Source organism: Corvus kubaryi, unplaced genomic scaffold (genome assembly GCF_017639235.1).
Source record: "Corvus kubaryi isolate FWS band 111438036 unplaced genomic scaffold, C.kubaryi_AGA036_p1.0 37300, whole genome shotgun sequence".
Classification (NCBI taxonomy): Eukaryota; Metazoa; Chordata; class Aves; order Passeriformes; family Corvidae; genus Corvus; species Corvus kubaryi.
In genome coordinates this window covers 1,804,401-1,831,374 of record NW_024581093.1, presented here as the reverse complement: position 1 = coordinate 1,831,374, position 26,974 = coordinate 1,804,401, and the positions used below count along the sequence as shown (strand labels likewise).

At 44.0% G+C, this 26,974-nt stretch overlaps 2 protein-coding genes across 7 annotated transcripts in view; one reads left to right on the top strand and one right to left on the bottom strand.

Annotated features, from left to right (window-relative positions):
• The window catches only part of LOC121664083 (hepatocyte nuclear factor 4-beta-like), a 52,217-nt gene extending 41,297 nt beyond the window's left edge, over positions 1-10,920 (top strand). For 5 of the 6 annotated variants that reach the window (XM_042027092.1, XM_042027091.1, XM_042027095.1 and 2 more), the window contains 7 exons: positions 1,380-1,486; positions 2,496-2,651; positions 3,182-3,269; positions 4,042-4,194; positions 5,881-6,117; positions 6,937-7,050; positions 8,112-10,920. In XM_042027092.1, the coding sequence (XP_041883026.1) occupies positions 1,380-1,486; positions 2,496-2,651; positions 3,182-3,269; positions 4,042-4,194; positions 5,881-6,117; positions 6,937-7,050; positions 8,112-8,248 (992 nt within the window). In that variant the 3' untranslated portion in view covers positions 8,249-10,920. The remainder of the gene's footprint in view (positions 1-1,379; positions 1,487-2,495; positions 2,652-3,181; positions 3,270-4,041; positions 4,195-5,880; positions 6,118-6,936; positions 7,051-8,111) is intronic. The other variant, XM_042027097.1, reaches the window with a different exon arrangement.
• Positions 10,921-12,036: 1,116 nt separating this feature from the next.
• ZDHHC7 (zinc finger DHHC-type palmitoyltransferase 7) lies at positions 12,037-26,617 on the bottom strand. The gene is made up of 7 exons (XM_042027098.1): positions 26,530-26,617; positions 23,992-24,317; positions 21,356-21,480; positions 16,808-16,904; positions 16,483-16,564; positions 15,184-15,314; positions 12,037-14,193 (listed from the first exon to the last, which is right to left on the bottom strand). Exons 2-7 carry the CDS (start codon positions 24,298-24,300, stop codon positions 14,017-14,019), a joined length of 921 nt encoding a protein of 306 aa, XP_041883032.1. The 5' UTR covers positions 24,301-24,317; positions 26,530-26,617; the 3' UTR covers positions 12,037-14,016.
• Between the last annotated feature and the right edge of the window lie 357 nt (positions 26,618-26,974).

Genomic DNA, 26,974 nt, shown 5'->3' with positions numbered 1-26,974 from the left:
CCCCCCCCCCCCCCCGAAATAAAGCGAAAGGAGTCTGGGATTGCTGGATGAAGGAGGAGGGATGTGCTGCACTGTCACCACATGCTAAATCTTCCTGCTCCCTCTGCTTTAAGGACCTGACAAGTGCCTTTCTGAGCTGTTTGTAGCCAAGACCCGTGAGCTGCCAGGGAAGCACTGAGTCAGTGTTCAGGCTCCTTCCCCCAGCCCCGAGCTGCTGGACAGAGGCAAGAGGGCTTGGGGGAGACACCAACACTGAAATCAGGTTGGCTTAATTCTAAATTCTCCTTCTTTCTCTGCTGCTGTCTCACTCGATGGCTGCAGTGGAGGTGAGTCAGCTCTTGGAGACCGTGTTGCAAAAATGAGCTGCTGAAGTGCAATCCAGCTCTTCTGTTCCCTGGTCAGGGCTGATGGAGCATGAGGCTGGATGTGGCTCGTGCTTCGGGGAAAAGGATTGTTTAAAGGGTGGAATGGGCCTCAAAAATCAGTGGGTTTTTTGCAATTCACCGTGGCATGTCCATACCTTTCTGTCAGCAAAGAGCCTGGGCTGATCTTCGCTCTGCTGTGGTCCCTACAAGGTGTGGTGTGTGTCCAAGGTCTGTGGTGTTGCTGTTGTGACCAGTTCAGGACACTGAGCTGGTTTCCAGCAGGCATTTGCACCAGCAGGGCTGGTGACAAACCCTGGCTGCATCTTGTCCTCAGCTGTCACTGCTGTTGGGGTTCCAGGCTCACTGAAATCAGCTGGGCAACACTGAGGGAAAGGTTTTAAAGGGGGAATCAGTGGATTTAATCTTCCTTTTCTTGAGCTTCCTTAATGGAGTGGCTCTTTCTGTGTCCCATGAGTGGTGACATCCCCTGGGATCCCACCTGCAATGCCTCAGGGACAGGGGACACTCCAAGGCTGCTCCAAGGTGGGGTTAGGGGATGATTTTCCAGCACTGCCATGAGATGAGGTGCAGCTCCAGGAGCATTCTGCTGTACCAGGAGCCCAGCAGGGGAGCCCTCAGCACAGCCATGGCAGAAAGGGTACCAAAGGCCAGGGCTCCAGCAGTGTGGGTGCATTGCCAAGGGGAAAGGGGTGACACCAAATCCCTAAATTACCCCTGAGCTGCATCAAATCCAGTGGGACCAGCTAACACCCCATGGGTGCTGCTCTGACTCCCAAATGGCCTCATCTCCCTCTTATTCTTGGTCTTCTCCCTCTGAGGTGATGTCTTTCCTTCCCCCAGAGCCTGTTGATTCCAACATCCAACAGGAGTGGACGGTCTTGCAGGAGCAAAGCCTCGTCCACTCCTGTTTAGGGACCGCAGCGAGCAGCAGCCATTGGCTGGGGGAGGAATTCTCACTGACACAAGCACCTCTCTCTCTCTCTCTCGTTTCAGCCGTGCAGAACGAGCGGGACAGGATCAGCATCCGCAGGAGCAGCTACGAGGACAACGGCTCTCTCTCCATCAACGTCCTCACTCAGGCTGAGGCCATGGCACAGCAGGTAGGACACGTGCGGACAGCCCTCCAAACGGGTCCGTGGCCCTCAGCAATCCCAGCCCTCTAAACCAACCAGGGCTGGATGTTTTCTCTGCCCTTGGATGGCTCCTGCACAAACCCACGGGGAAGAAAATGCAAAATATCTGAAAGCAGACAGGAAAAATCCATTATCAAGGCAATGGAGCAGATGCAGCCTTTGGTGTGAGATACAAAGCTGAAATTCCAAGGGCTGAGGGATGTTGCAGAGCCCAGGTCCCCTCTTCCCCCAGCTTAAATTGTTGCTGCATTCCTAGAATCTCACTGCATTCACACGGAATTTCACCCTTCCTTGCTGCATTCTCTGTCCTGCTCTGAACACATTGTTCCAGTCATGGTTGATTGTATCTGTCCTCATAACTTCTTTATCAGCATAACAATTTTAGGGCAGAAAAATACTGTGAATAATTCCCTGGGCTTCAGCTGACGCTGATTGCTTTTTCATTTCATGCTCCACCATAAATTTCACCCTGAGCGTCCTTTAAATTCTTATGCAAATACCCTTTCTCCACTGAAACGCACGGCCCAGATGTTGCGCATTACATGCAGCAGTGAGCCCACTTCCTTTTCATAAATTACGGCTTTTTAACCCTCTCCCTGCCACGCAGCCCTTTAGAGACCAAAATGGGAATTTTGTGTCCCTGACAGCAACTTGGAGGAGAAAGGCTGGATGCATTTCATGCGTTTGGCTGGCTGGAGGGATGGATGGGAAGCTGAGATGCAGTGCTGCTGGCTCCTGCTGGGAATGGGAATGTTTATTTTGTCCTGAGCCAGCCTGGAGGGTGGAGATGGAGGTGGAGGAGGGCTGGGTGTGTGTTGGGACTGAGCACCACCTCGTGGAAGCTGCTCCATGGGCTGTGAGTCGGACACAGCCGAGCACAAGGGTCCAGCCACAACGGGAGCATCTTCTCAGGGCCCTGATGGGATGAATTGTTGCTGTGGAGGGTAATAAAACAGCGGGGTGGTTTCTCTTTCAGTATTTATCCCTGAGCCCCGTGCACAGCACAGACATTGCCATGAAGAAGGTTGCCACCATCCACGATGTGTGTGAGTCCATGAAACAGCAGCTCCTGGTGCTGGTGGAATGGGCAAAATACATCCCGGCCTTTTGTGAGCTCCCCCTCGACGACCAGGTACAAATGCAAATGGCTTTTCCCTGCAAATCCCCTGCCTTTGAAAGGAATTCCCAGCTGGACCTTTCGGCAGGAGAATCGGGCATTAACACACAGATCACCCTGTGCAGAGCTATAAACAACAGGAGAGAAAGAGGAATAAAGGCCAAAGGACCAATTAAAGACAACTTCAGCAGCCAAAGTCCCTCAAAATATAGAGCTGGTCGCTCCAGCCTGCAAAAGATGCAGGCAAAAATTCTGATTTTGCCTTTACTGGTGCCTAATAGTTGAATATAGAATCTGCTTATTTCCTAAGAACTCGAATTACTCAAGCCTCTCTTTGCTCTTTTAGTTAAAAACAGCTTCTCATTTAGTAGCACTTCTCAAAGTGAACACACACTGATATTTTCTAGCCCTGAACAGAGCTTTATCTGTAGATCTGCCAGATATAAGCAAACACCAAATGGGGCTTAATTAAACAGCAACAGCTCAGCACTCCATTCTCCGCTTTGCAAATATAATCTTATTTCTTCCTCCTGTGTCACCTCCAGGTTGCCTTGCTCAGAGCCCACGCAGGGGAACATCTGCTCCTCGGGGTAGCCAAGAGGTCCATCCCATACACTGATTTCCTGCTATTAGGTAAAGTAGTGAAACACACTCCTGCTTTTATCATTCCCCCCTCCCAAGTCATTCCCAAGCGTTTTGCATCCCTGAGACCCCCTCTGCACTCCTGGGTGTGGGCTGCACATCTGGGTGGAGACTCAGTGCTGGAGGGGAGAGTAAAAAGGAGCAAGTAAATTCACTGGGATTTTTGTAACTGTTCCCTCATTGCTTTGAAATTGTGGATGAGAAGCCCCCAGTATTTAACTGGGTTGCCTTGTTTTGGTACCTGAAATTGCCAAGGCACAAGCAATGAGGTATTTGGGTATGGATGATTAAAACCTTAGCAGAAACCTCTGTTAAAAATGACAGTGCAAATAGGTGTTTCCTTTTCACGGAGCTCTCTGCCACCACAGGTGGGATTGTTCTTAGAAAAATGAGAATACTGACCCTGAAAGGCTCATGTTAAAGAAAAGAGAGAGGGATAAATTTGTTTTAGAAAAGAAAACCAAAAATAAAGATGCAACACTGCTTACAAACAGATGCTTGATGTAACAGAGGGCAAAGCAGAGCAGAACGGGGAGCAGGCTGTGGGCACAGCGTGGGTGCACTGACGTGCAGTTGAGATAATTAAGGACCAGGGAATGAGATCCAGGGCTTGCTTCTCACTCTCAGATCAGATTATAAAGCTGCAGAGTGGAAATTGCTGCAAATGGCACTGGGACTATCAGGCAACACTCCTTGGGGTAACTGCTGGATGAGACTAGAGCCAGAGCCAAAACCTGATGGGGAATTTCTCTTGTCCTCCCAGGGAATGATTTCATCATCCCAATGCACTGCCCAGAACTGGAAATCGCTCGTGTGGCCACCAGGATCTTGGACGAGTTGGTGAAGCCCTTGCGGGACATCCAGATCGATGACAACGAGTACGCCTGCCTTAAAGCCATCATCTTCTTTGACCCAGGTGAGATTCCTTCTGACTGCCAAGCATGGGGCTTGCAGTGCAGTTGGAGGCTCTTCAAAAACCAGGAAAATCCCTTGGAAGCAGCTTGACATCTCACCCTGCCCGTGCTGGAATGAGCAATACTCAGCAGTGCAGTTTTAAGTTAGAAGTGACCTGTTCCTGAGTGTTCTACTCTTTAGCAAGTAAGAACTGCAGCCAGGTGGATGTGCAAAGCTCTGCAGGCCCTGGAGGAGTTTGGCTGCTTCAGGAGCTTGGCTTTGGGAAAGTCCATCAGCCTGAAATGCAGGAGATGCCCATTAAGGACATCCATGCCTGTATTAATTATGTATCAGCAAAGTGAGCCAAACAAGCAGCAGCGTGGAGCATCCATCAGAGCCCAGAGAGCACCATCAAAAACCACAGAGAGCTGGGCTGCTCAGAGTGCCCAGAAATATCAGGGATCTGCTAATGGATCTTGCTGGAAGCCAGCAGTGACCCAGGGCAGGGCTGATCCACAGGATGGAGAACAGGGAAACACAGAGGAAAGCCACAGGTTGCTTTGATGCTTTGCTGTGTCTCATTCCAGAAGCACAGGGGGTTCTGCCTCAGCCCAGATTCCAATGTGTATCTCCCTGGAGCTAAGGGAAAAGATGGGAGAACAATCCCAAGCCCAGACAATGCTCTTTTGCCTTTTAGCGTGGAGAAATCAAAATATCTTCCATTAATTATTGGGGTATTTTGCTGTATTCACTGATTAAAAATCAAGATCCGGGAGTTTTAGGAGCATCGTGAGCTTTGGCTCACCAAAGCCTGCTGTGACCAGAGTAAGGGTGCTTTCATCAAATTGATTTTGACAAATCACCTTCTCAGCTGATCAGTGTCTCTGTGCAGCTTTAGATCAATGTGACAATGAGGTGCTGAGGTTTCAGCTGGAAGGAGGAAGTGTGAAGCTCCCCAGAAGTGAAGTTCATCCATGCTAACGAGCAGGAATGTCCTCAGAGCTTCATGCTGGCATACAATCATTCAGTAACCACTTTATCTAATCTCTTGGCACTACAATCCCGAAAATGTGGTGCCTGTGGATTCTTTGCAGACAGTGAAGGAAATGGTGCAGTGATGCAGAAATCTCAGGTTTAGATAACAGCAGAGGCAGGAGTGGAAGGCTGTAAATCCCAGCACTTCACCCGACCCAGGGGCACATTTATTTGTTTAAGCAAAGCTGGACCAGTGGTCCTTGAAAAATAGGTTTGACCACAGGTCAAAGACAGGGAGAGCAAGACAAGAACCGGGTGCTGCAGTGAGTGTAATCACAACATACATTGCATTTAGAGGGGGTAGTTGTGACTCATAATTTTCAGGGGAAAATTCCAGGCTGTTTTCATGGAAGGATAAATATTTTAACTTCTAAATTTTTCCCTTTTGCCAATGGCAGTAGGCAGACATATCCTGAAGCAAGCTCCTTTACTTACTGTTTCTCTTCAAAGTCTCCTCGAATTACGGTTTCTCCTCCAATTACTGTCTCCCCCCCAATTCCCCTCCCTGTTTCCCTGCTCCATGTGAGATGTGAAGCAATGGCAGCCCCAGCTGTCAGCTGATCTCTGTCAGAGCATCACTGCCATCTCATCCTTTTCCCTCCACACAGCCCGGCTGACAGGGCAACATTTGCTTACACAGGCCAGCAATTAACTCTGTTTTGGCCTCTCCCAGACTGCAAAGGCCTGAGTGAGCCCGGCAAGGTGAAGAACATGCGCTTCCAGGTGCAGGTGAACCTGGAAGATTACATCAACGACCGCCAGTACGACTCCCGCGGCCGCTTCAGCGACATCCTGCTGCTGCTGCCGCCCCTGCAGAGCATCACCTGGCAGATGATCGAGCAGGTGCAGTTTGTGAAGCTCTTTGGTGTGGCCAGGATCGACAGCTTGCTGCAGGAGATGCTGCTGGGAGGTACGGACCCCTCCTGAGGAGGGGCAGCAAAGCTGGGTTATCTCAAAGCTGTTATAGGGCTTTGGGTTTGTGTCTTCTGGGGGATGTATGGGAGGGAGGACAGGGGGAAATGGTTTTAAACTGAAAGAGAATAGGTTTAGGTGGGATATTAGGAAGGAATTCTTTATTGTGAGGATGCTGAGGGCCTGGCACAGGGTGCCCAGAGAAGCTGTGGCTGCGCCTGGATCCCTGGAAGTGCCCAAGGCCAGGTTGAACAGGGCTTAGAGCAACCTGGTCCAGGGGGTGATATCCCTGCCCATGGCAGGGGGTTGAAACTGGACGATCTTTAAAATCCCTGCCAACCAAAACCCTCTGATGAATTGTAGCTTGAAGGGTCCCTCTCACTCCAGTCCAATCCCTGAGCAATTCTTTCCAGCCCAGCTCTGGAAATCTGAGATTTACAGTAAAGGATCCACTCTGTGGTGTGGCACTCGACTTAGGCCTCTGTCCTAACTGAGGCAGTTTAAGGAAGACAACACATCTTTTGTTAGGAAAGTGCAAAAGTTATAACTTTATGGGAAACCCAGATAAGAGCAGCCCTTGGGACACACCCCCAGGCAGAACAGCGCAGCTGGAGAGCAGCTGAAACCCCAGACATCCCAGGAGGCTGTTCCTGCACAGTGAGAGGCTGAGAGCAAAGAGGAAGGAAGCGAAGATGAGCCATTAACCTTCACCCACAGAGGTCTTCCGCATCCTCTGGATGAAAAAGATTTAGCCCAGAGCATCTGGCTTGTCGGGAACTGTGCAAGGAATGATGTCCCTTCCCACTTCCACTTGCAGGAACCACTGCTGATCTCCAGTACCAGTCAGCACCTCCCAGCCTCAACCTGGAACCGCTGCCAGGACATGTCCTGCAAAGCAACATGAGCTCTGTGATCCACGCTGCTCCAGACCGTATGTGGTCCTTTTTATATTATAAACAGCCCATTTTTACATCATTTACAGCTCATCTTTAGATTATTTACAGGCCAGTTTTACATCATTAGTGTCAGCATAGCCAAGGGACTGGGAAGGAGAAATAGTTCAGGAAAAAAATTTTTATTTAAGTAAATTAAATTTAAGTTCATTTAAGTAAATTTAAGTTTAGTTGAGTTCTTTATTTATATGAGTTTAAGTGTTACACTGGAATCAGAGCTCTCAGTCCCCCTGGCTGACTCCTTTCCATGATTCCAAAGAGAATTTAATGGATTTTTGATGGCAGCTTGACCCAGGGGGGTTTTGAGGTGTTACTAAAACATTGCAAGATCGAAAAAAGAAGCAAGAACTCAAGACTGGGTGTTTCTCTAGATGTGGCAGCACTGGGAGATGGCACAAAGGAGGACTGAGGGCTGTTTGTGGCAGGAGTTCACTGTGGTTGTTGCCAAACAATAGGACCTGAATCCAGGACCATCTTCACCCACGCTGGGCACTGCTGGGGTGTGGGTTAAGGCATTTATCCCCTGTAGGACCGTGCTGTCAAAACCAGAAAGTAGAACAGGAGCTGTAATTCAACAAGCACTGCCATGTAATCACAGTGTCCTGCACTCACAGTCTCCCTCCCTCTGCCAGTTACAGTCAGGTACCTCCCAGAGTGTATTCTGCTGTTTCTCAGCTATTTAAATGTTGGCATCGTGCATTTTAGGTGGCTTTTATTTAGTTTTTAAGCCCCTTTCCAACAAAGGAGATGAGAGAAATGCTGTGCTCTGTAAACGAGGTACAGTGGGGCTGCAGGCTGAGCTCTCCTCTGACAAGGAGAATGAAGGATTGAAAAGCAGTTGGGGGCATTTCCCAAGTACAAAATACTGAGAAGAACTGGCCCATGTCTGTCACTCCACCCAGTGCCTCCTCACAAACCAGGAAAGAAGGATGCGCCAGGATCCCCCAAGCTCCTGCTCCTTGGTTTGTAGGACAGTTTGCTGATTTCTATTGAACAGCATCCAAGTCCACCTTAATCCTGTTTCTTTTCTCTCCCACAGCATCTCCCGAGACATCCCTTCCATCTCCTTCTGCCAGCACAGGAAGTGAAGACTATAAACTAGGCTCTAGCGCAGGGCCCAGCACCGTAGTGCAGCTCCTGCCTCAGACAGTGATCCCCAAGCAGGAGATTTTATAGGGAGAGGAGGAAGGAGAAGGTGGGAGCAATGTGGAAAGCGTGCTGAAAGTGAAACGGGCCCTTTCTCTTTGCAGAGGCAAAGCACAGCACCCCCCTGCCTGCAGCCGGATCCGTCGCTCCCACCCTTCCCCGTCCGTGAGCCAAGCGCCAGGGGCAGCCTGCAGAGGAGCCTCACCTCGGAATTCCCACCACCATCACCCCCATGGGATTGGGGTTCATGCCCTCCTCAGTAGGGCCAGGACTGCCAGCTCTTCAGGGCAGGGCTCCTCAGTGTGTCTGTGATCATTGCTTGGTGCCACCGGGACCCTTCCGGAGCCTTCGGCCGCTCTCTCCATCAATCCCAGTGCCTTGCACAGCTCCTGGTAACCCTTCATGCACACAGCAGGGCCTGAATTGGGGTGAAAAGGTCTATTCCCAACACAAATTTAATTAATTACACTCCCATTTCTCCTGTGGCACGTTCAGCTTTAGGAAAAATACCGTCATAACCTTCAGCAGGCCAAGGCCTTCTTGTTCCACCCAGAGGGGCCTTGTTCCCATAGAGAAGCCAACATTTAACACTGGCCAGTTGTTATTTATAACCAGCAATGCCAACATTTTGCTATTTTCCATAATTTCCAATATATCCAGAGTCTAGTTGTGAGCCAGTTGATGGACTCGACCCTGTGAGCACATCTAACACAGGACAGCAGCAAAGATCTCTGCCTCTCACCGTGGCTGCTGGTCTGGTAAACCCCCAAATCAAGGTTGACTTATCCCAGCCCCTGCTTTGTATCTTCTCCAAATGTTTACTGCAAACAAACCTGGAAGTAGCAAGTGCCCCAAAATACCTTTTCTCAGTACAGAGATGTGATTTTTCTGCAGTTTTATATTTCTTTGTAATGTCTACAATGTAAATTTCAAGGCTCTGAATTACCCACGAAAAGGAACAGGCAGGTCTGTGAGCCACTTATTGTAAAAAGAGTTTGTGTTTAAAACAAGGTGCTTCTGCCTTAATGTAAAATTTAATCAGCAGTTAAACAACAAATTAAATAAGCCCAGTGATGACTACACAGCCTGAAGAGTTCCCAAAGTGCAGTAGTTGTGCCACAGAGTTGATTTGAATGAATGGGACCTTTTTAGAAAGCAAATTATCAGATTTCCACAACACTTAAGCTCATTTGTCCACCAACCTCTGTCAAACAGCCACTGGGGGATCAGGAGTGGCTGTCCTGAGCACTGGGGCACGATGGAGAACCCCTAGTTCTGACCCTCTGCACAAATCACCAACCCCCCACACCCCTCCCTGCTCATGGCAAAGCTGAGATGGTGGAGCCCAGAGGGGCTTTGGGGAGCACCTGGAGATGTGCAGCTGGAGGAAACACAATCCCATCACTGAAAGGGAGGGCAGGAAGAGCATCCGAGCTCCCAGCAGCAGGGGAATTACAGCCTTGCCATTCTGCAGCACCAGAACGAGCTGAAAACCATCAGAGCGCAGCTCCAATTTCACCTGGACCAGAATGTTTTATTTTTCTCCTGCCTATGATGAATTTGATCTGACATTTTATGCTGATAAGTCTGATTTGAAACGGCTCTATCTGGACAGCAGGTTCCACTGCAGGCATTCCTGCTGCATGACAGATGCAACTGTTCTGAGCCAGCACTGCTTCCAGTGCCTCCAGCAGCTCCATTCCATTCCTCTTCCAGACATTAAAGGTACATTTATACTCATTAATGGTAAGAAAATAAATCTATGGGGGAAATAAATTCCATATTCTCGTATTTCATAGGGACAGTTTGCCTTTTTTCTTGAATTCAAAACCAAGTTTCCAAGGTTCTCCACCGATTTCTCCAACACAAATATCTATTTTTCACTAAAAAGAATCACCTACGGCTGCAAAGTCTGGCTTTCACTGGACACCGATGGAATTCACAAACTAAGAAGAAAATAAAGTTGTCCAGGCACCAGCAGCTATCAGAGTCAGCCCCCAGTGTTCAGCTGCTCTGGTGAAGATTTGCAGCAAGAATAATTTACTGTATGAAGGCCCAAAATGGGGAGTTTTGCTGTGAATCTTTCTGGCTTCCTTATCTCAAACCCCACTGTAAATTAAACCAATATTCTTATGCAAACACACCTCAGAAGTGGCTATTTTATTGGAATGATTGGAATCATGATTAACGAAACAGGTTCAAAGCCATCATTTAAAAATATCTCATTTGCCAGCTGCTTATCAGAATGGGGCACCTCAGGCAAGAAAGCCTTAAATATTTCTAAGTTATCCCTTTCTGTGACAATTCTCGTATTTGGCATCTTTACCATTGGACCTGGGTCTAAAATTAACTTTATGCTGCACTATAATATAATGAGAAATTGCAGAAATATTTTGGAGGTGCAAAGTTTCACTTCTGTTATTAAAAAACTCAGCCTGTGCTTGCTTTGATGCCTGCTGGATAATTTGCAGGGCTATGGCTGGGGATGACAAGAGCAAAGTGCAGGATAGGAGCAGATGTGCTACTGGAATACAGGCAGGAAAAAAAAAAATCAAGACATTTAGAACACACAAAACCATGACTAAGTGAAAGAAGCCAAATAAAAAATTAACAATATCTCATCAATGAAGAAGCACCAATCCACATTAAAACATGAATTGATCTGTAACCCTGTTCAGAAGAAAATAAATATATAGAACCAATGCTGGTGCTTTCCATTTTAGTGTTATTAACAGATTCCAGAGTCATTTTACAGCCCAATTTCTGTATTTCAAACCCCCTTCAGCCACCTTCTTTCTCCAACATCATTAAATACATTCACATGTGGACCTGAAGCCAACAGAAAGAAGCAGAAAAGTTGTAGAAATTTAACATTTCTGCACAGGACAGGCATAAAAAAATCCATAAATGAGTTCTTGCTAAGTCAAAGACTTCAGAAAGGATTCCTGGAACAATATTGACACTACTACCAGAAATTAAACAAGAAAATAAAAAGGAGATAAATTGGCAGGAACCATCTGCAGGGGCCTCTGTTCCCTTTGGAGATGAAACAAACTCTTCCCTAAAATACACATAAACACAGCCCTGCCCGGCTGCTGTGGCACACAAACACAACCAAATCATTAACCTGCTCAAAAATATCAGCAGCACTGGCACCAAGTCTGTGTTCATGGATTTGGAGCTCTTTTCTCCATGGAAACAGCAGAGTAGAAAAGTGTGATGTATCTCCAAGTATTTAGAAATATCTCCAAGTATAGGAAATGAACAGCTTTGAGTCTCTCCATCCTTTACTGCCATTTGTTCCTCCTCCCCCTTGTTTGGGTGGACACTCCCAACCTGCTGCTCTCCAGGCTGCAGAACTGTCTTTGCTCCTGAAGCTGCAGAAACAGAGGAAAAACCCAACATTTGCAGAGAGAAACTGGGGAGTCCAAAGCTGTATTTATCCCAAATTCCTTGGAAGTGCAAAGGCTGGAATGCTGAGGTAAGTTTTCAAATTGCAAATGTTTTCCCACCCACCTCAGAGCAACAGGGCTGGAACACAATGAGCTTTAAGGTCCCTTCCAATGTAAATCATTCCATGGTTCTATACCAAAATAAGCAGCTACACTAGAGGAGGAAGAAAAGGGAATTCCCAAGAAGAGATAAAGAGTGTAGCTTAAAATTCTTAATAAGCAGAGGAGCCTCTTTAATTTGGAGCAGTATCACCTGTTAATTAATATAAATACAAATTAATTACAAACGGAAGGATTCAAGACCATTTCCCTGAAGCTGCTTCAATCTAAATATATGTGGGGAAAAAAAAGTGACATGTAGAGAAGTTAATCAACTAAGACTTCAATTCATTAGTTTATTCTTTTTTTACATAAAAAAAAAAATTACAACATAAGGATTTGAAAAGCCGAGTAAACCGGATTTCACACGCACACATTTGCCAAGTCACAGGGTTCAATCACCTGGAGTGATGTTTTCTGATTTTCTCATTGAACAATATACACAGTAAGAGCCTCAGGACAAAGCCAGACACTTCCCCCCGGGGCCCCCCCCCAATCTTTAAGGTGTGCAACTGAATATGCACAGAATTCTGTGGAACTTCCAGCTTTCCCCTCAGTTTTGTTCATTGGACTGCAATTCCAGTGGATTTCCAACTAGGAAGCCTCCAGCATTCCACACCACCACCACCACCCTCCCCAAGAGAAGTGAAAATATCCCAAAGTATTGCACAGTTTTGTTCACAGGGCCACAGACAAGAAATGGATCCCTCAGTACCTTCAGGCACCCCATGGAACAGAAGCTGATGGAGCTGGAACCAGGATGCCACAAAGAGATGGAGAAGCAGGGCACTGACAAAGGAAACAGCTCCTGCAGGGCACAAAGGCTGGAATGCAGGGCTCTGAACTGCTCGAGGTGGGACAGGTCACCAGTGCCACTGGCTGAGCAAAAGCAAGAACAGGACAATTTTAAGGCAAGTCCCAAAACAGGGAGCTATTAACTTTCTAGGCACGATTTCAAGCTATGCATCAAGGCTCCTGCTTTATCCTTTATATTGTCAGTAATTTATAGGTTAACAATAATACAAAAAATAGTCTAAATGTAATTTTTAAAGAATCAACTTTTAGCTGGATTTTTATTACTTGCAGCTTGTATTTCATTACTTGCAGATTTATGAACATTTTTTAGCACTACTGCTGTTTGTCAGGCCCACATAAAGCAGTTCTAGATCTATATTGCTCTCATTTCTTCAAAGTAGTTTTGGTTGGAAATGGTTAAACTCAAAATAACTCGTTCTATTGCAGATATTTCTACATTTAAGATGTGTTGTACTTGAGAAAGGAGGGAAGTTGCCTCTTTCTCTGATGTCTTTGTTCAAGGGATCATTAACAGCTTTCCTTCTATGAAAAGTCTGTACAGTAAAAAAGGGGCAGAGCAAGACCCTACAAGGACAAAGTGTTTGCAGTGAATGACCCCCAATTTGTCCACTCATTGTCACCCCACACAGCAGGACACTGGTCCCACTCATCCCTGCACAGTCCACACTTGAGTTCCTCAGGAAACAATGCATGAGGAATTGGAGATGCACCTCCCAGGGCAGGATTTGGCCCCCAGACAGGTTACAAGTGTTGTCGAGCAAAAATGTAGCCTTTCCCTAAATTCCAGGTGGGATGGACACTGCCAAACACAGGCCATGCTTTAGGGAGCCTGGGAAGATGCTGGGCAGGGCTGTGACAGTGCCTCTGTGCTGGGCACCAGCCCTTGGCATCACCTGCAGGTGAGGAATGTGTGGGACGCAGAGGTACAGCTCTGTTTAGCAGGATGAGCTGAAAGAGAAAGGAGAACTGAACGAAGCACTATTCCCTGAAATCTGCATTGAGAAGGCTGTGTCTCCCTGGAGATCAACTTTCACCAGAATGCTCCTCCTAATGATTGACAACTGCACCCAAGGACTTACACTTGGTATAAAAACACACTGGTAATTCCCCAGACGTTTATCAAATAAAAAGGATTTAACAAAAAATGGGGAAGTCATCTCAGAAAATAAATTACAGTAGCATGACAACATTTGGCTTCTTTAGTGTGACCACGTGCTTTTCCTCTGGTATCCTGCTGTGAAGATCATGGCAGATCCAGTTCCTGTCTCAGAATTAATGAGATGTCTGTGACATTAAACGTAGAAAACTCTGCTTGCTACAAGCAAATGTCTGAAATCAGTTTCACCTGGTCACAGATTATATGTAGACAGCCTTCTCTGGCCCCAAAATAAATATTTTATAGGATTCTTGCAAGTTCCAGCATATTTAGACTCAAACAGAAAACTCAGGTCCTCCTTTCTTTCCTCGCAGTAGAAGTCGCCTGATCCGAAATCCTGCGAAAGGGTTGATCCACAGGAGTGAGGGCTGGCCCCCAAAAACAGATTTCATCCCTTCCCAGCGGAGTCTGCGCTCCCACGTTGGCTTTTCACTCTTCAGTCTTTCAATCTCCTGTAAATAAGCACAGGCAGGGGTGCACTGCTAAGTCCAAAGTTTAGTTTAATCTAATGGTGGCTGTAAAAACTGGGTTTGCATTTTTATTGCATTGTTCCTCGGCTGATTAGTTTCTTACTGCTATTTAATTATTAAGGAAGAAAGTAGACACTGTTTTAGCCCCTTGGACACAGGGCAGGAATTTAGGATATAAAATACGTACAAGAAGGCTGATCTACCTCAACCTCTTTCCCCCCCATGAAAAAAGACAAAAATCCCAGAAAAGCTGATGGATCCACATGCAATAGTCCTACCCTGCAAGTTGTTTACTCAGTTAATGAAAGCAGACAATCAGGCTCCTGCTCCACAATTACTGGAGCCAAGATTGCTCTCCCAAATGCATTATTTTGACGGTCATTTTCTGTGCTTCCCACTAATGAAGGCTCAATATTTACCAATTGTTTTGCACTTCTCCTCAGTACAGAAACACACTTTTAAACATGAGAAAATATTGAACAGTCACAGGATTCAATTTCCTTATGTTTCCAGTCAATTATTCTCTCAAGATGTAATACAGCAGATCTAAGGGCAAGGGAGCTAAAGGCCCAAACTATGTTTTATCCTCTGATAAAATGTATCAAAGTGAAGTGAACAACAGTGATTTTCAGTGTAAACCTGAGAAAAGCAAACACTTCCCATGGCACCCATCAGGAATTTGTGCCAGCAGAGAAGGGAAAGTCAAAACTCAAGTCAGAAGCTTTGCATTCTTTATCATTTAAAACCAAACTACAAAATGTCAGAAAAGCAAATAGTGCAATAAGCTCTGTTAGAAAGCAGCCCCCAATAAACTATTCCAATCTTCCCAGCTGTCAAAAATAAAAATGAGGAACTATTGAAGTTTTGCAGCTTTCTCCAAAATAAGAGCCTCTCCTCACGCAAATAAAACCACATCTAATCACATCTTCCCAAAACAGATCTTATAGAATACAAAAAAGTCGAGGTTTTTACCGTTTCATCATTGCATATTGAGTGGATTTGGGTGCCAAACATGACTGCAGTGAAAGTGAGAAACAGAAAACCTTCAAGGCACAAGAAGATCATCAGGATCACAGTTACAGGTGGGGAGAAGTCACTGCACTCTGTGAAAATGAGATAGGTGGTTACAAAAAAACCCCAACAGCAAATTATAGAGCATGTTCTACATGTCTGGCACTTGAAATAATATTTCACAATTAAAACAAACTTCTGTTTTTGCAGCAGCTTTATCTGCTGACCAAGAAAATAAAGACTTTTATGGAAGTAACACTTCTGGCTTCCTATAAAGCACGTGGTAACTATTTCTGCAATCCTGCCTTGGGATTTCAGGGATATCAAATAAATGTTTGCACATGAGGTGACTGAAGAACTCAGAACTGCACATGTGAGAGCAGCTTAGAGCTTCCTGCACGACAGATTCTGTAAAAACCATCCCCACTGTCAGCCCTGACTTGCTGGCTAATACAGATGTTCCACTTGGCTGTGATTGCTTTATTATTCTTCTTTTAATTCTCCACACAAAGTAATCAGGTTCTGCCTCACATTTACAGTTACATCTCTGGAGAGCCTCTGATCACCTGATTAACTCAATTCTATTTAAACAGGGAAGGCATGGGATAGTGTACAGGAAGGTGAATGTTTCAAGTAAAAAAAAGTTCTAAGATTCCATCCATTTAATGAAATATTCAGAAAAAAATGAAAATCACATGGAATTCCCTGTTGCTTCATATACCAAATGAATATCAACAATATTCTGCTAAAAGCACAAGACCAGAATGAGCTCTGGCACACCAGCACATTAAGAAATGCAAGCCAGAAGTCTAAATAAAAAAACTGGGACAGTTTAGGAAATTTCTTTTCTGCAGGAGCTCCGCAGTTGGCTCCAGTAATGGAACGAGGGAGAAATTCATTTAAATTTCAGATGTCATTCCCAGAACTGAGGTGGGACACACAAAGCCCTAATTTAGGTGATGTAGTGCTGAGGTGGTTGAGGACCAGCTCAGTTTCCTTCCTACTACAGAGGCAGTAAATTACTACTGTGTGTAAAGGGAGTGAGAATGCCCCTGACAGCCACAGCTCTCACAGAGAATGACTGATGGAAAAGGGGGGGAAAAAACCAAAGAAAGGAAAAGGAGAGCGTTGGATAAACAGATCTGAAATGTTTTAAGGACATCACTTTAAAAAGACGGGACTAAAATAGGTGGAATGCTATGACTTTTCCCTAATATCTGCTAGATGATGATAATGAAAACTAAGAGTTTATTTGCTCACCAGTCCATTGCCCTCGGACACAGGAGAAGAACTGAAACCCACAGAGTACGAGAGCATGAGCTGAAATTAGGGCTATGTACATCTGCAAACAAGAGACAGCATCGTTTCACTCACTGTCACTACACAAAACACAGCAGAATAAAGAAAGTTTGGAACAACAGCATTGCACAGGATTAAAATGAATATGGGTAGAAATATCTTGCAAACCCACCCAACCAAAACAACACGATCGTGTCCTAAAGCCATTACTCACTAAACACAACCAAAATCGTTCTAATCAAGGTAGATTCAGACTAAAATCAAGCTGCAGGTGATGTTCACTTACCGTAAACAGAACAAAGAATCTCTGATTTTTCTCCCCCACACAATTATTCACCCACGGGCAGTGGTGATCCATCTTTCGGATGCATCGCTTGCAAATACTGGAAGAAAGGACAAGAGGCTTCTGCTGAGAAATTGTATTTTAGATGTAGAAACAAGGGCAGCCAGCAGCCATAGGATGATGTGCTGAAATATTTCTTGACAAACTGCAGACAGAATTTGCATTTCTTTATAGAAACTGTTTGTTCCCTCTCACAACTCAGCTTCTGTTACCTCCAAAACTGTGTACATAAAATATTCCTCACAATAAAACACCATCACTGCATAGCCAAACACACAATCAAGCAAATCCAGAACTTCAGATACTTGTGAAGTTCTTTGTTCAGAGCTGAGCAAAGCTTCAGTTCTCTCTAGATTCAGTATTACTGAAACCTTTTCCCTTCTGGAGAAGCTTTCTTAGCTTCTAAAGTAAATATTTCACGTTTACAAGCTTTCAAGTTGTAAATTTTGCTTGTGGATAAGAAAAAACCCAAGAAATTCACATTTTCAAGAGAGAAACTGTCACTCTTGAGGTCTCAACCAGCCATAAAATTCTAAACATACGCAATCAGAAACTGAAGTAAAGCACAGCTTATACAGTGTCAGACCTCGCTTCCTCAACAGAAAACACAAAGACTGAAACTATAACCAGAGCTTATTGAGAGGCTACTTGTTCAAGACTCCTTCAACACTCCTGTTCTCTGCTGGTTCACTGGGTTCCTGCCCAGTTTTGACTCAAGGCTATGTCAACAGAAGTCAGTAACTCCATTTTACATTTGCCATACAGCAGCAGAGGGCTCAATTCTGCAGCCAAATATGAAGAGTTATACATGAAAAACAAAACAGTTCAACATCTGTTGTAGTTCTTCATAAATCAATAGCTTAAGCAATGCTGATGTTCCATTTTCCCAGCTTTGTACTCAACACAGCCACACACTCAGTGCTCCAGATTTTCCTGTGGAATACCCAGAACATTAAAGATTTTTCACTTCAGCAGTTACCAAGCCAAATAAGCCTAAAAAAGGCAGGCACTCTTATTCAAACCCCTTTGTTTTTAACACAGGCTGATTTATGTGTGGTATCTACAAGTACTGCAGTGACAAACCACGAAGCAAAGCTGGGTGACTGTCACTGGAGTGACAAAAGAGGGAGGTGTGGGGGGAAATCAATGCTCTGAGGCAGAAAATAATTTTTAAGTCATCACATTTGTATGATTCTAAGGTAATTCAGCAAGAGGCAGAATATACTACTGTGCAGGTGATGTGGAAGAATCCCAAATGAAGCTGCCTCTGCCCTGAGCTATCAAAACCCAGCCCCTATGTTCCCCTTGCCTCCTGTTTTATGGACATTAAAGAGGATTCATCCTCTGCTACAAATGACTTTTTAAATACAGGCGAAAATCCCAATACCAGATAAACACCACAACCATTCTCTGGTGCAGGAAAACCAGGTATCACTCAAGAGGAGGCATTCAGGAGGCTTCTCAAAAGACTTTCCTTGCTGCAAGTTCAGCCTCTCATTTCCCTGAGTACCACAACCACGCAAGGCTCTTGATGTGTCACAGAATCCATGCCAGCACTCCAAAAGCAATATTAATGCAAAGTGCTGAGTAAAATCCCATCCAGGCTCAACTGAGCTGAATGCTGGAGGATGTGAGGTGGGCAGGACTTGCTTCTGCTCATTCAGAATTTCTCACAAGCCCACACAGAGCTCAGATATCTGGAACCCTGCCTTCATTCCTGATCTCCCACCAAAAATCTCACAGCAATGCTTAAAGCAGTGGTTCTGCCTTCTTCCTACCCCACCCCTTGTATTTTATTCCTCTTTATGCAGCAGGAGTTTGGGGAAATCCCTCCCTCAGCTGCACCCTGGGTCATTCACCCTACACAAAAGAGAAGCAAAGAGAACAAGCACCTGTGGGTGGAGGAAGGTCTCTCCTCCAGCCTGAAATTGCTGCTCCATGAACTTAGGGAGGTGCAATTACAGCTCTGAATGCCAAAGATAACATCCAGAAAGACACAGATAAAGACTCAAGAGAAATGGGTGTGGATAACAGATATTCCCAGGGAGCCTAATGGAAACATCTCAGTGACTTAATTCAGAGTAACAGCTCCCCACACACAAAGAGAGGCACTCAGAACAGGCAGAAATGATGACAGCTGTGCTCCTTCAGTGAAAATGAAAACCCATTCACTCAGGATAGGGTTCTTCCCCATGCTGAAAATGTTAACTGCTCAGTAAAACATCAGTTTAATGTATTTCAGACATGCTTAGCTGTAAATAAAAGGTTCTTGCTCTTTTCCCCATCACTAATATGTGTTTTGAAACTATTTTTCTTCCTTAAAAGAACTTCTGTTGCAGTGTTGCACAACAATTTTCGTAACTACATCCTAAGAGTCTCTTCTGTTAATAATGTACTACTCAAAACATGCACTGTGGCTTTGAGTGAAGTATTTCCCAACAGGAACCAACTTCAATTTTCATTTTCAAGTCTCTTCTATCAGCAAATTGCCACTTTGAATACTTGGGACTAGACCATCCTTTTAATGTGCTTGGAATGGGTTTGCAAACCAATAAAAAATTGGCAGCATAATCAAACAAACCCTTTTTCTACTGGGCAAACTCCTGCAGCGATAAATCGAAGGCAAAGATTCAGATTAACAGAAACAAAGACAATAAAACCAGAAATCCAGCTGCTGAGAAAAACATGACAGCAGCCTCACAAAAGGATACCACAACACTATCAGGCTCTGGCTTTCTCTTTCAGAGGTTCTGTGGAGCCAGAGATGCACTGAGCAAGCCCCAAAATGCCTCCTTTGCCCTTAGGTAGAACATCAAACAGAATATTTAATCAAGGATTAAAACAACTCATAAGACACACAGAGCTGGATCCCTAAACAGGTGCTTGGGGAAAACAAACCCTTTGAAAATATCAGATATCTCCTTTATCACAGGCATTATCTATTCTTGCTCTGCTTTAACAATAACTGTTGCTCAAATTCTTGCTATAAAGAAGGTATTTGAGCTCCAGGCTCTCCGATACTCCAGCTCTTTTTCTGTCATATGGAGAGTTCAACATATGATGTTGAGGGCTCCTTCCAAATTAGCAAACCCTATCAGGACCAAAGATGTGGCAAATGCCGTCCAAAGATACCTGCAAGGTCTCTGTAGGAATCAACCTAAATGTGGGATGAGAAAATCAGTGAGATCCCACCCAAACTCAGCAGGGGCTCCCAGGTGTCCCTTTGTGCAGCCCATGGACACAGAGCCAGGCCATGTGAACACTGCACAGCTCTTCTGGATCCCCAGGGATTTATTTCCACTTTCCATGCTGCCACAGGAGCAGCAGTGCTGTCTCCACCCCCAGCCATCCTCATGAACACTCCCGAGCTGATAAAGCATCAGCACCACACTCCCTGCACAGGAAGGCAGCCCTGGGATCTGCACCCCAGCAAAATCCACACACAAACTAGCTGGAGATTGTTCCATAGTCGCCTATTCATCCATGGAACTTCTCCCTTCACACTCCAGATACAAAAACCCACTCACAGCTGAGAGAAGAACAAGAGCTCGGTGCCAAGGCTGAGTATTTATAATGGGAGCAGCTTCTGAGCCGTAGCATTTGCACTGTGCAGTGACACACACGAGGCTTTTAATTTAGAACCCACAAAGCTACAGAATCATCTCAGAGTCCTGACAAGACTCTGCTCTGTTCTTTTGACAGGCACTAACTCAAGGATTTCAGTTTAATACTCCTCACAATTCACCACACATCACTCCCCACACCTAGAGAGCCACCAGAAGCATTTGCATCTTTATGTAAGCCCTGATTATGCAGGCACAGCTATTTTCAACTGGCACACAATAAACACTACAACAGCATTTCCACAGTGCCTGAAAACTCCAAAGATTGAGAATTAAAAATATACATTTACTATCTCTTCCATAGCATGTTTAGTTCAAATGATCATCACTTCTGTCCTTATTCCAATGGATTTTCAATAAGCAGAAGTGCATTTAACAATTATTCATGCAACTTTGGGAAAATAATCTGCTAGTTCACATATAACTTCAAATGCACTGCAAAGAAGAGACGACACAAAGTAATCATTTAAAACTACTCTGAATTTTGTTAATTTAAGACTGCAGAAGTCATTTCTTTCATCAGCTCCTCTCAGAAATTTCTGAGATCCTTCTCTTTGCCCTGCATTACCCACATCACAGCACAATAACTGCAGTGATGCATTGGAAAGAATATTCACAGATCAAAATTATTTAAGACACCAGAGAACAGTTATTTTTATAAAATCTTTGAGTCTCTTACTTCTCTCCCCTCATCCACAGTCATTTTTGGCCACAGTATATTACACTTATAAAATACTCTGCAATGTAGAAATTTGAAAGTTTAGCAGACATCAAAAGAAATTTGTGGGGGATAAAAATGAACAGATAAATATCAGGAATGTTATTCCATGCCTCCAAATGCAGAACTCTTTAAGGAAGTCTGGCATACCTGCAGTGGTGTGCACGCTCAGGTTTGATACTACAGCACTTGGGACATTTGTAGATCACTTCTCCTGGTTTCAGTTGCAAATTATCCATGTATTCTTTAGTGGCATTTCCTTTGGGCACAGCCCCCTGAAATCATTTCAATTAGAGGAGAGAAAGCTTCTTAAATGGCATGAGAGCATTTAAAAATACATTTCATAGACTTCATACCAGTAACCTCCGGATAACTGCTGAAATAAGTTCATTTATTCAAAGCCAGTCTGCTGTAAGCCAGAATCAATTCCAAATGAATAAATTACCTCTGCTTGACCTCAAATTCAGCTTTATTTCAGCAAGACTCATCTCTGGCCAAGTATTAGCTTAATTCTCATAGACTATCCTGTCACCAGCCCACAGAAATGAAGAGGGAGACACATCTTACCCTGCAGATACAAGCACCGCTCAGCATTTGCTGAGAAGCTAACCCAAATATTTGTTGCAGCATTTGATTATTGGGCCAAGCCATCCACAAAAGTTAAATCAGCAACTACTTGAAAGATGTTATTTCAGCTCTCTGAAGCCAGGGTTTAACCACCTGCCCCGAGTTTTTGAGAACTGTCATCCTTTTTTCCTTAAATATTTGGCTTGGACACTGTTAGCATGAACCAGCACTGGCTTCTTCATTCTTCTTTATTGGGCAGCTTCATGGCAAATAGTTGAAGGAACTGATTCAGAAGAAAAATAATTGATTGGGAAAAGAAATTAATTTTCAGTGATTAGTTCTCTGATCTGATTATCACAGAGCAGATCAGCCTCCTGAGTTCAGGATCTAAATTTGGATCAGTAAGCAGAAAATAATGGACAGCACCACTGTCACCCTGCTCATTTATGGAGGTAAAGTCTTATCTGTGAGAGGAAGTGATTGTGAAATAAACTGGGATGTGACACCCAAGTGCAAGGGCCTTTCTGTACCAACTGCTCCAGGTCAGCACTTCTTTCACACAGGGAGAGCTTTCTCCAGGTCAGCCTAAACCAACTGCAACATTCTACAATTAATTCTCATTCCAAAAAAAACTCGTTCAAAAAAAATGGCAACTTCAGCACTTGACACAGACACCTTAAGAAGTTCTGAGACAGAATTAAGAAGCCAGCAGGAATTCAGATTCCACTGCCAAACACTCCTCTGCTTAGGCAGGGAGTTTTTGTTATTATGGCCTGCACCAATAAATTTGTGTTTGTGTTGCCCAAGAGACAGCCCAGGTCCTGTCCCAGCTAAGCTCTTTGGCTGAGTGGTGCTTCAAATTTGAACTGGTACTCACAGGGGTTCAGAGAGACTTCCTTAAACACTCATGTTGTACTCCTCAAGTGTATTTTGCAATCTGAATGTTCTTACTCGAGTTAATAATTTGGTGTAAACATCTCACATTCCCCTATTCACCTGTCACAAGGATGAGAACCTCAGGCCATGCTTTTAAGCATTTTGCTGACAAAAATATGCTCTACTTCAAAAACATCTTTCACGGTCACAGCCAGCCACCAAAAATCTATTTTTATAGTTACAAGAGTAAATTTAATTCACATATGTTTCGAGGCAGTTCATTCCTTTCTTCCTTTAATCTTAAGTTTCTATCACACAGTTGCGTCTTCCATTCTGGGAGTCAGCAGGAAAGGAACAGAGGAAAAAAGCAGTGACTCATCCCAGTTTAGATCATGCTTTACCCATAAAGAACAACACAGGTCTAGAAAGACACCCAGGTTTACCAGCTCATATATCCTTAAATCATTAACTCTCTTAGCTGTCACAGTTTGTAGAAGTTGTAATATTTCATCACTGGGTGTGGGCAGAAGCAAACCAAAGACCTAGAAAATCATTAACTACAACACCCTGCTGGGGTTTTGAACGCTCCCATGACTTCTCTATACACTGCTACTGTCTCAAAATCTGGAGAAAATAGATGTTTTCCCCCTCACCCCCCTTTTCCCAGATTTATTCCCTAAAAATAGTAATAGATTTTAATACAAAATAAACGATTTCATCTCTTGAAGAGTAAAAGTCCTAAGAAATGAGCACTTTCAAGATCTCTTACACCTGCACTGCTTCAATGCTTGTTCAGCTTAAATCTCCCTTCTCTCTGACTCCAAAAACCTAAACACAAAAATGCAGGAATCATGTGGGATAGTGATTTTTCCATTATGCCAAAGTGTGCCTGAGGTTTTGCAGCACATCCACCTCTAGAAGTTCTTCCATGTGCCACAATTGGAAGAAACATTTCAAGAGATACAACAGGATGAAGGTACAAACTGTGAAAATAAATCTGATGGAAAAAAAGTAGGAAAAATGAGGACAGAGAAGACTAAACTTTACTAGCATCCTCAGGACCTGGGGTAATATTTTACTGGTTTTTCTTGAGTCTAACACTCTTATAAAAATTTTATATTGACTGTTCCTTTATGGTTTCATTAATGGAACAACAAAAGAAGTACAGGTACCATCCTGACGGTAAGTACAGGGATCATCAAAACCTTGAGGGTTTTTAATCTAACATGAGGATTTTGACTCTAACACTACTTTTCCCAACAGGAGAAGACTGGTATCACTTCTACAAACTTCTCTGCAGATGGAGGGAACAATCCAATGCCAAGGAACTCTTGGATACTTACTGGATCAGTCAGCATAGTCCTCAGGTGCGACGACAGAGCCAGCACTGCCAAGCAGTTAAAGAGAACCCCATTGATCACAGAGTACCAAAAGTCTTTGGAAGGCAGCAACATGACAAAAGTCACTACGAAGTCTGCATAGACTACCAGGAGCCAGGTCATGATGGCACAGACCATGCCACAGCCATCCCGGATGAACCAGACCCTCTCGGCCATGTCGGCCTCCGAGGAGGAGGAGGAGTCGTAGCTGTCATTGTCAGCCAGGAGCGGGTGGTGCTCGACATCGCGGAAACGGTGCCCTGATGACTGCATGGTTTGCTGGCCTCGCCCTGCAGGGACAAAGACACCATCATCATCATCATCATCCTCATCATCATTATTATTAACTAATTATGAGGAAACTCAGTGCCGGTGGCTCTGGGTTTTTGTTTCTGGGAGGTAAAGCATGTCCGACTTCAAAACAGAACTGAGATTCATTTTGATCGACACCTGAACAATTCTGTGGCTACACAAAGACGAATATGAGAGAAGGGGGGACATGTTTTAAGGTTTTGTTTTTAAGACTTAGTTTTTCATTCTTATTATTCTACTCTAATGTCATTGGTAATAAATTAGGCTGATTTCCCCAGGTCAAGCCTGTGATGGTAATTTCTGAGTGATCTCTCCTGCCCTTAGCTCAACCCACACGCCTTTTTTTCTATTTTCTCTCTCCTTTCCAGCTGAGGGGAGTCACAGACCAGCTTTGGTGGGTGTCCAGCCAGGGTTAACCCACCACAAACATGCAACTTCAATGCCTGACAGATTTTAGACTGGTTTCATTTCCATCACGCTGTGCCCATAAACCACTCCTCTTCTGTTAAAAACACAACTTCTCTCTTTTATCTCAAACTAAAATGGCAAAGTCTTCATTAAATTGCAGCTCATGTCTCTCTGAAAACAGCAAATTATGGCACCAGACTGTTGACTTCTCATTCTGCTCTAGTAAGTGAGGGAAGAGCAGAAAGGAAAACCAGGATGGGAAAAAAGCTGTTCTAATACCTTGCTCACAACAAACAAGCAAGTCAGAAAGCAACTAAATATGTTGACAAAAATGCAACTGTTTTGGAAAAACCACAAGCCTGTTACAAAGATATATTGGATAACTTATGAAATGGTCTCAGATCAGCCCAAACTTAAGGGAAACAAATGGTTGTGGTTAAATTAACATGGCAACAGATTACATGAATCAGATTTTCAAAGAACACATTAATTAATTTAATTTCATGAAAACTCTTTTAGGGCTTTGTTGTCCTTCCAACGTGGAGCAAAAACCAGACTTGAAGCCTTAACGGTTCTCATGAAAACTGAATTATTTTCCAGACATCTCTCCCAAGGAAAGATATGGAATGGCAGAACTGAAGTGCTATCAACAAATAGGAGACAAATTAAAGCCTAAACATTAGGCCTCAAGAATATCCTGCTGCTTTGAAACTATACCGGGTTCTAAAAATCGTATTGATTCATGCTATTAAGGGCCATGTCTGAGAGAAACTTGAAAGCTTTTCTATTGATTTATGACAGGCACACAGAGGTCTCCCTTTTCCCCCCCTTATTAATGGCAGCCTATATACGGCTGTAGGGATTATGGCACTGCAATTTCCATCCCAAGACCTTGAATATGGGATCACTTTGTCCCTCCAGAATGGGCCAAGTGACCATTACCAGGTGAAGAGAGTGGCACTGAGATGGGTTTTGATGAAGCTGTGTTTGTCTAAACCCTTTAGAAACTCTATATCAGGAAGCAGATAAACACATTTTGCCCAGGAAATCCTTCTGATGCTTGAGCCTTGATGTCAGAACCAGGCAGGAGCAATCCAAGAAACCAGAAATGAAAATAAATATAGGCAGATGCAGCAGAGAGATGCGAGAGCAACTGCAAAAATAGCTGGGAAGCTCCCAGGACACAGTAAGGTGTCTGAAGGACACATTCTCTGCTTGTGGAACAGAACAAACTGAAATTCAGCTCTGCTGCTTGGATCTATTACAATTACTAGGAGTTAAATTGTGTTTTCTGTCCACACATTGGGGTTTTTTTGGACTAAAGTCCTTTCTCTCATCAGAATGCAGCTGCTAAGCCAAGGATGAAGTTGTCACACACTAGAAAATCACTGTAGGAAAGAATGAACTTCACCTCCCTTAAAAGTAATTCAAACTTAACCTAGATAAGGCCCTCTTCTCATCCACTTTAAATTATCCTAATCTTTCTAAATGTTCATAGTTAAAACTACAATCTTTGCCAATTAAGTCCAATAGCATTTTGGGACATCACCAGCCCTTGTGGTCAAGAAAATTCAAGTTTCATAAACTCCATAATTAGCAGCTGGAACATGAAGATAACCATGCAAATCAGTTATTAGTCCATCAGAAAAGGGCTTATAAAACTTTCAAGGAATGTTTTAAGTATGGAATTGCACAGAATTACTGCATTCATTTTGCTTAAACGTCTTAAAGACAACCAAAAAAATTTAGCACAATAAAAGAAACTCAAAACAAAACAAATACCTCAAAAATGTTTTGTACGTTATTCTGACATCCTGTCCTGCCTTTGGGCTATCCCAGGCTATTCACATAATCACGTCTGATGTAATCTGAAAAGACATCACCAACAAACTGATTAGCAAAGCTGCATCACGAAAATACTGTTAAATACAAATAATAAACATCAATGGTAGCACTTTGAAACGCTGCATGTAGCTACAATGAAAAAATTTGTATTTTATTTAGAAAACCAGGTACTTGAAAACTTGGCATTTTTAGCTGTTAACTTTTGGAAATCACCACATGGCACTTGGAGCAGGATTGCAGCACAAAACCTCACATTACATTTCTATTTGGGGAAGAGAACAGAAGAGGTGTGGGCCTGAATTGCTGTCTGATTAAAGCTGCCTAAAGAAGTACCTAGGGTTTTTTTCTTCATTTGTTCTATTTTCTATTTATTTGAAGTAAA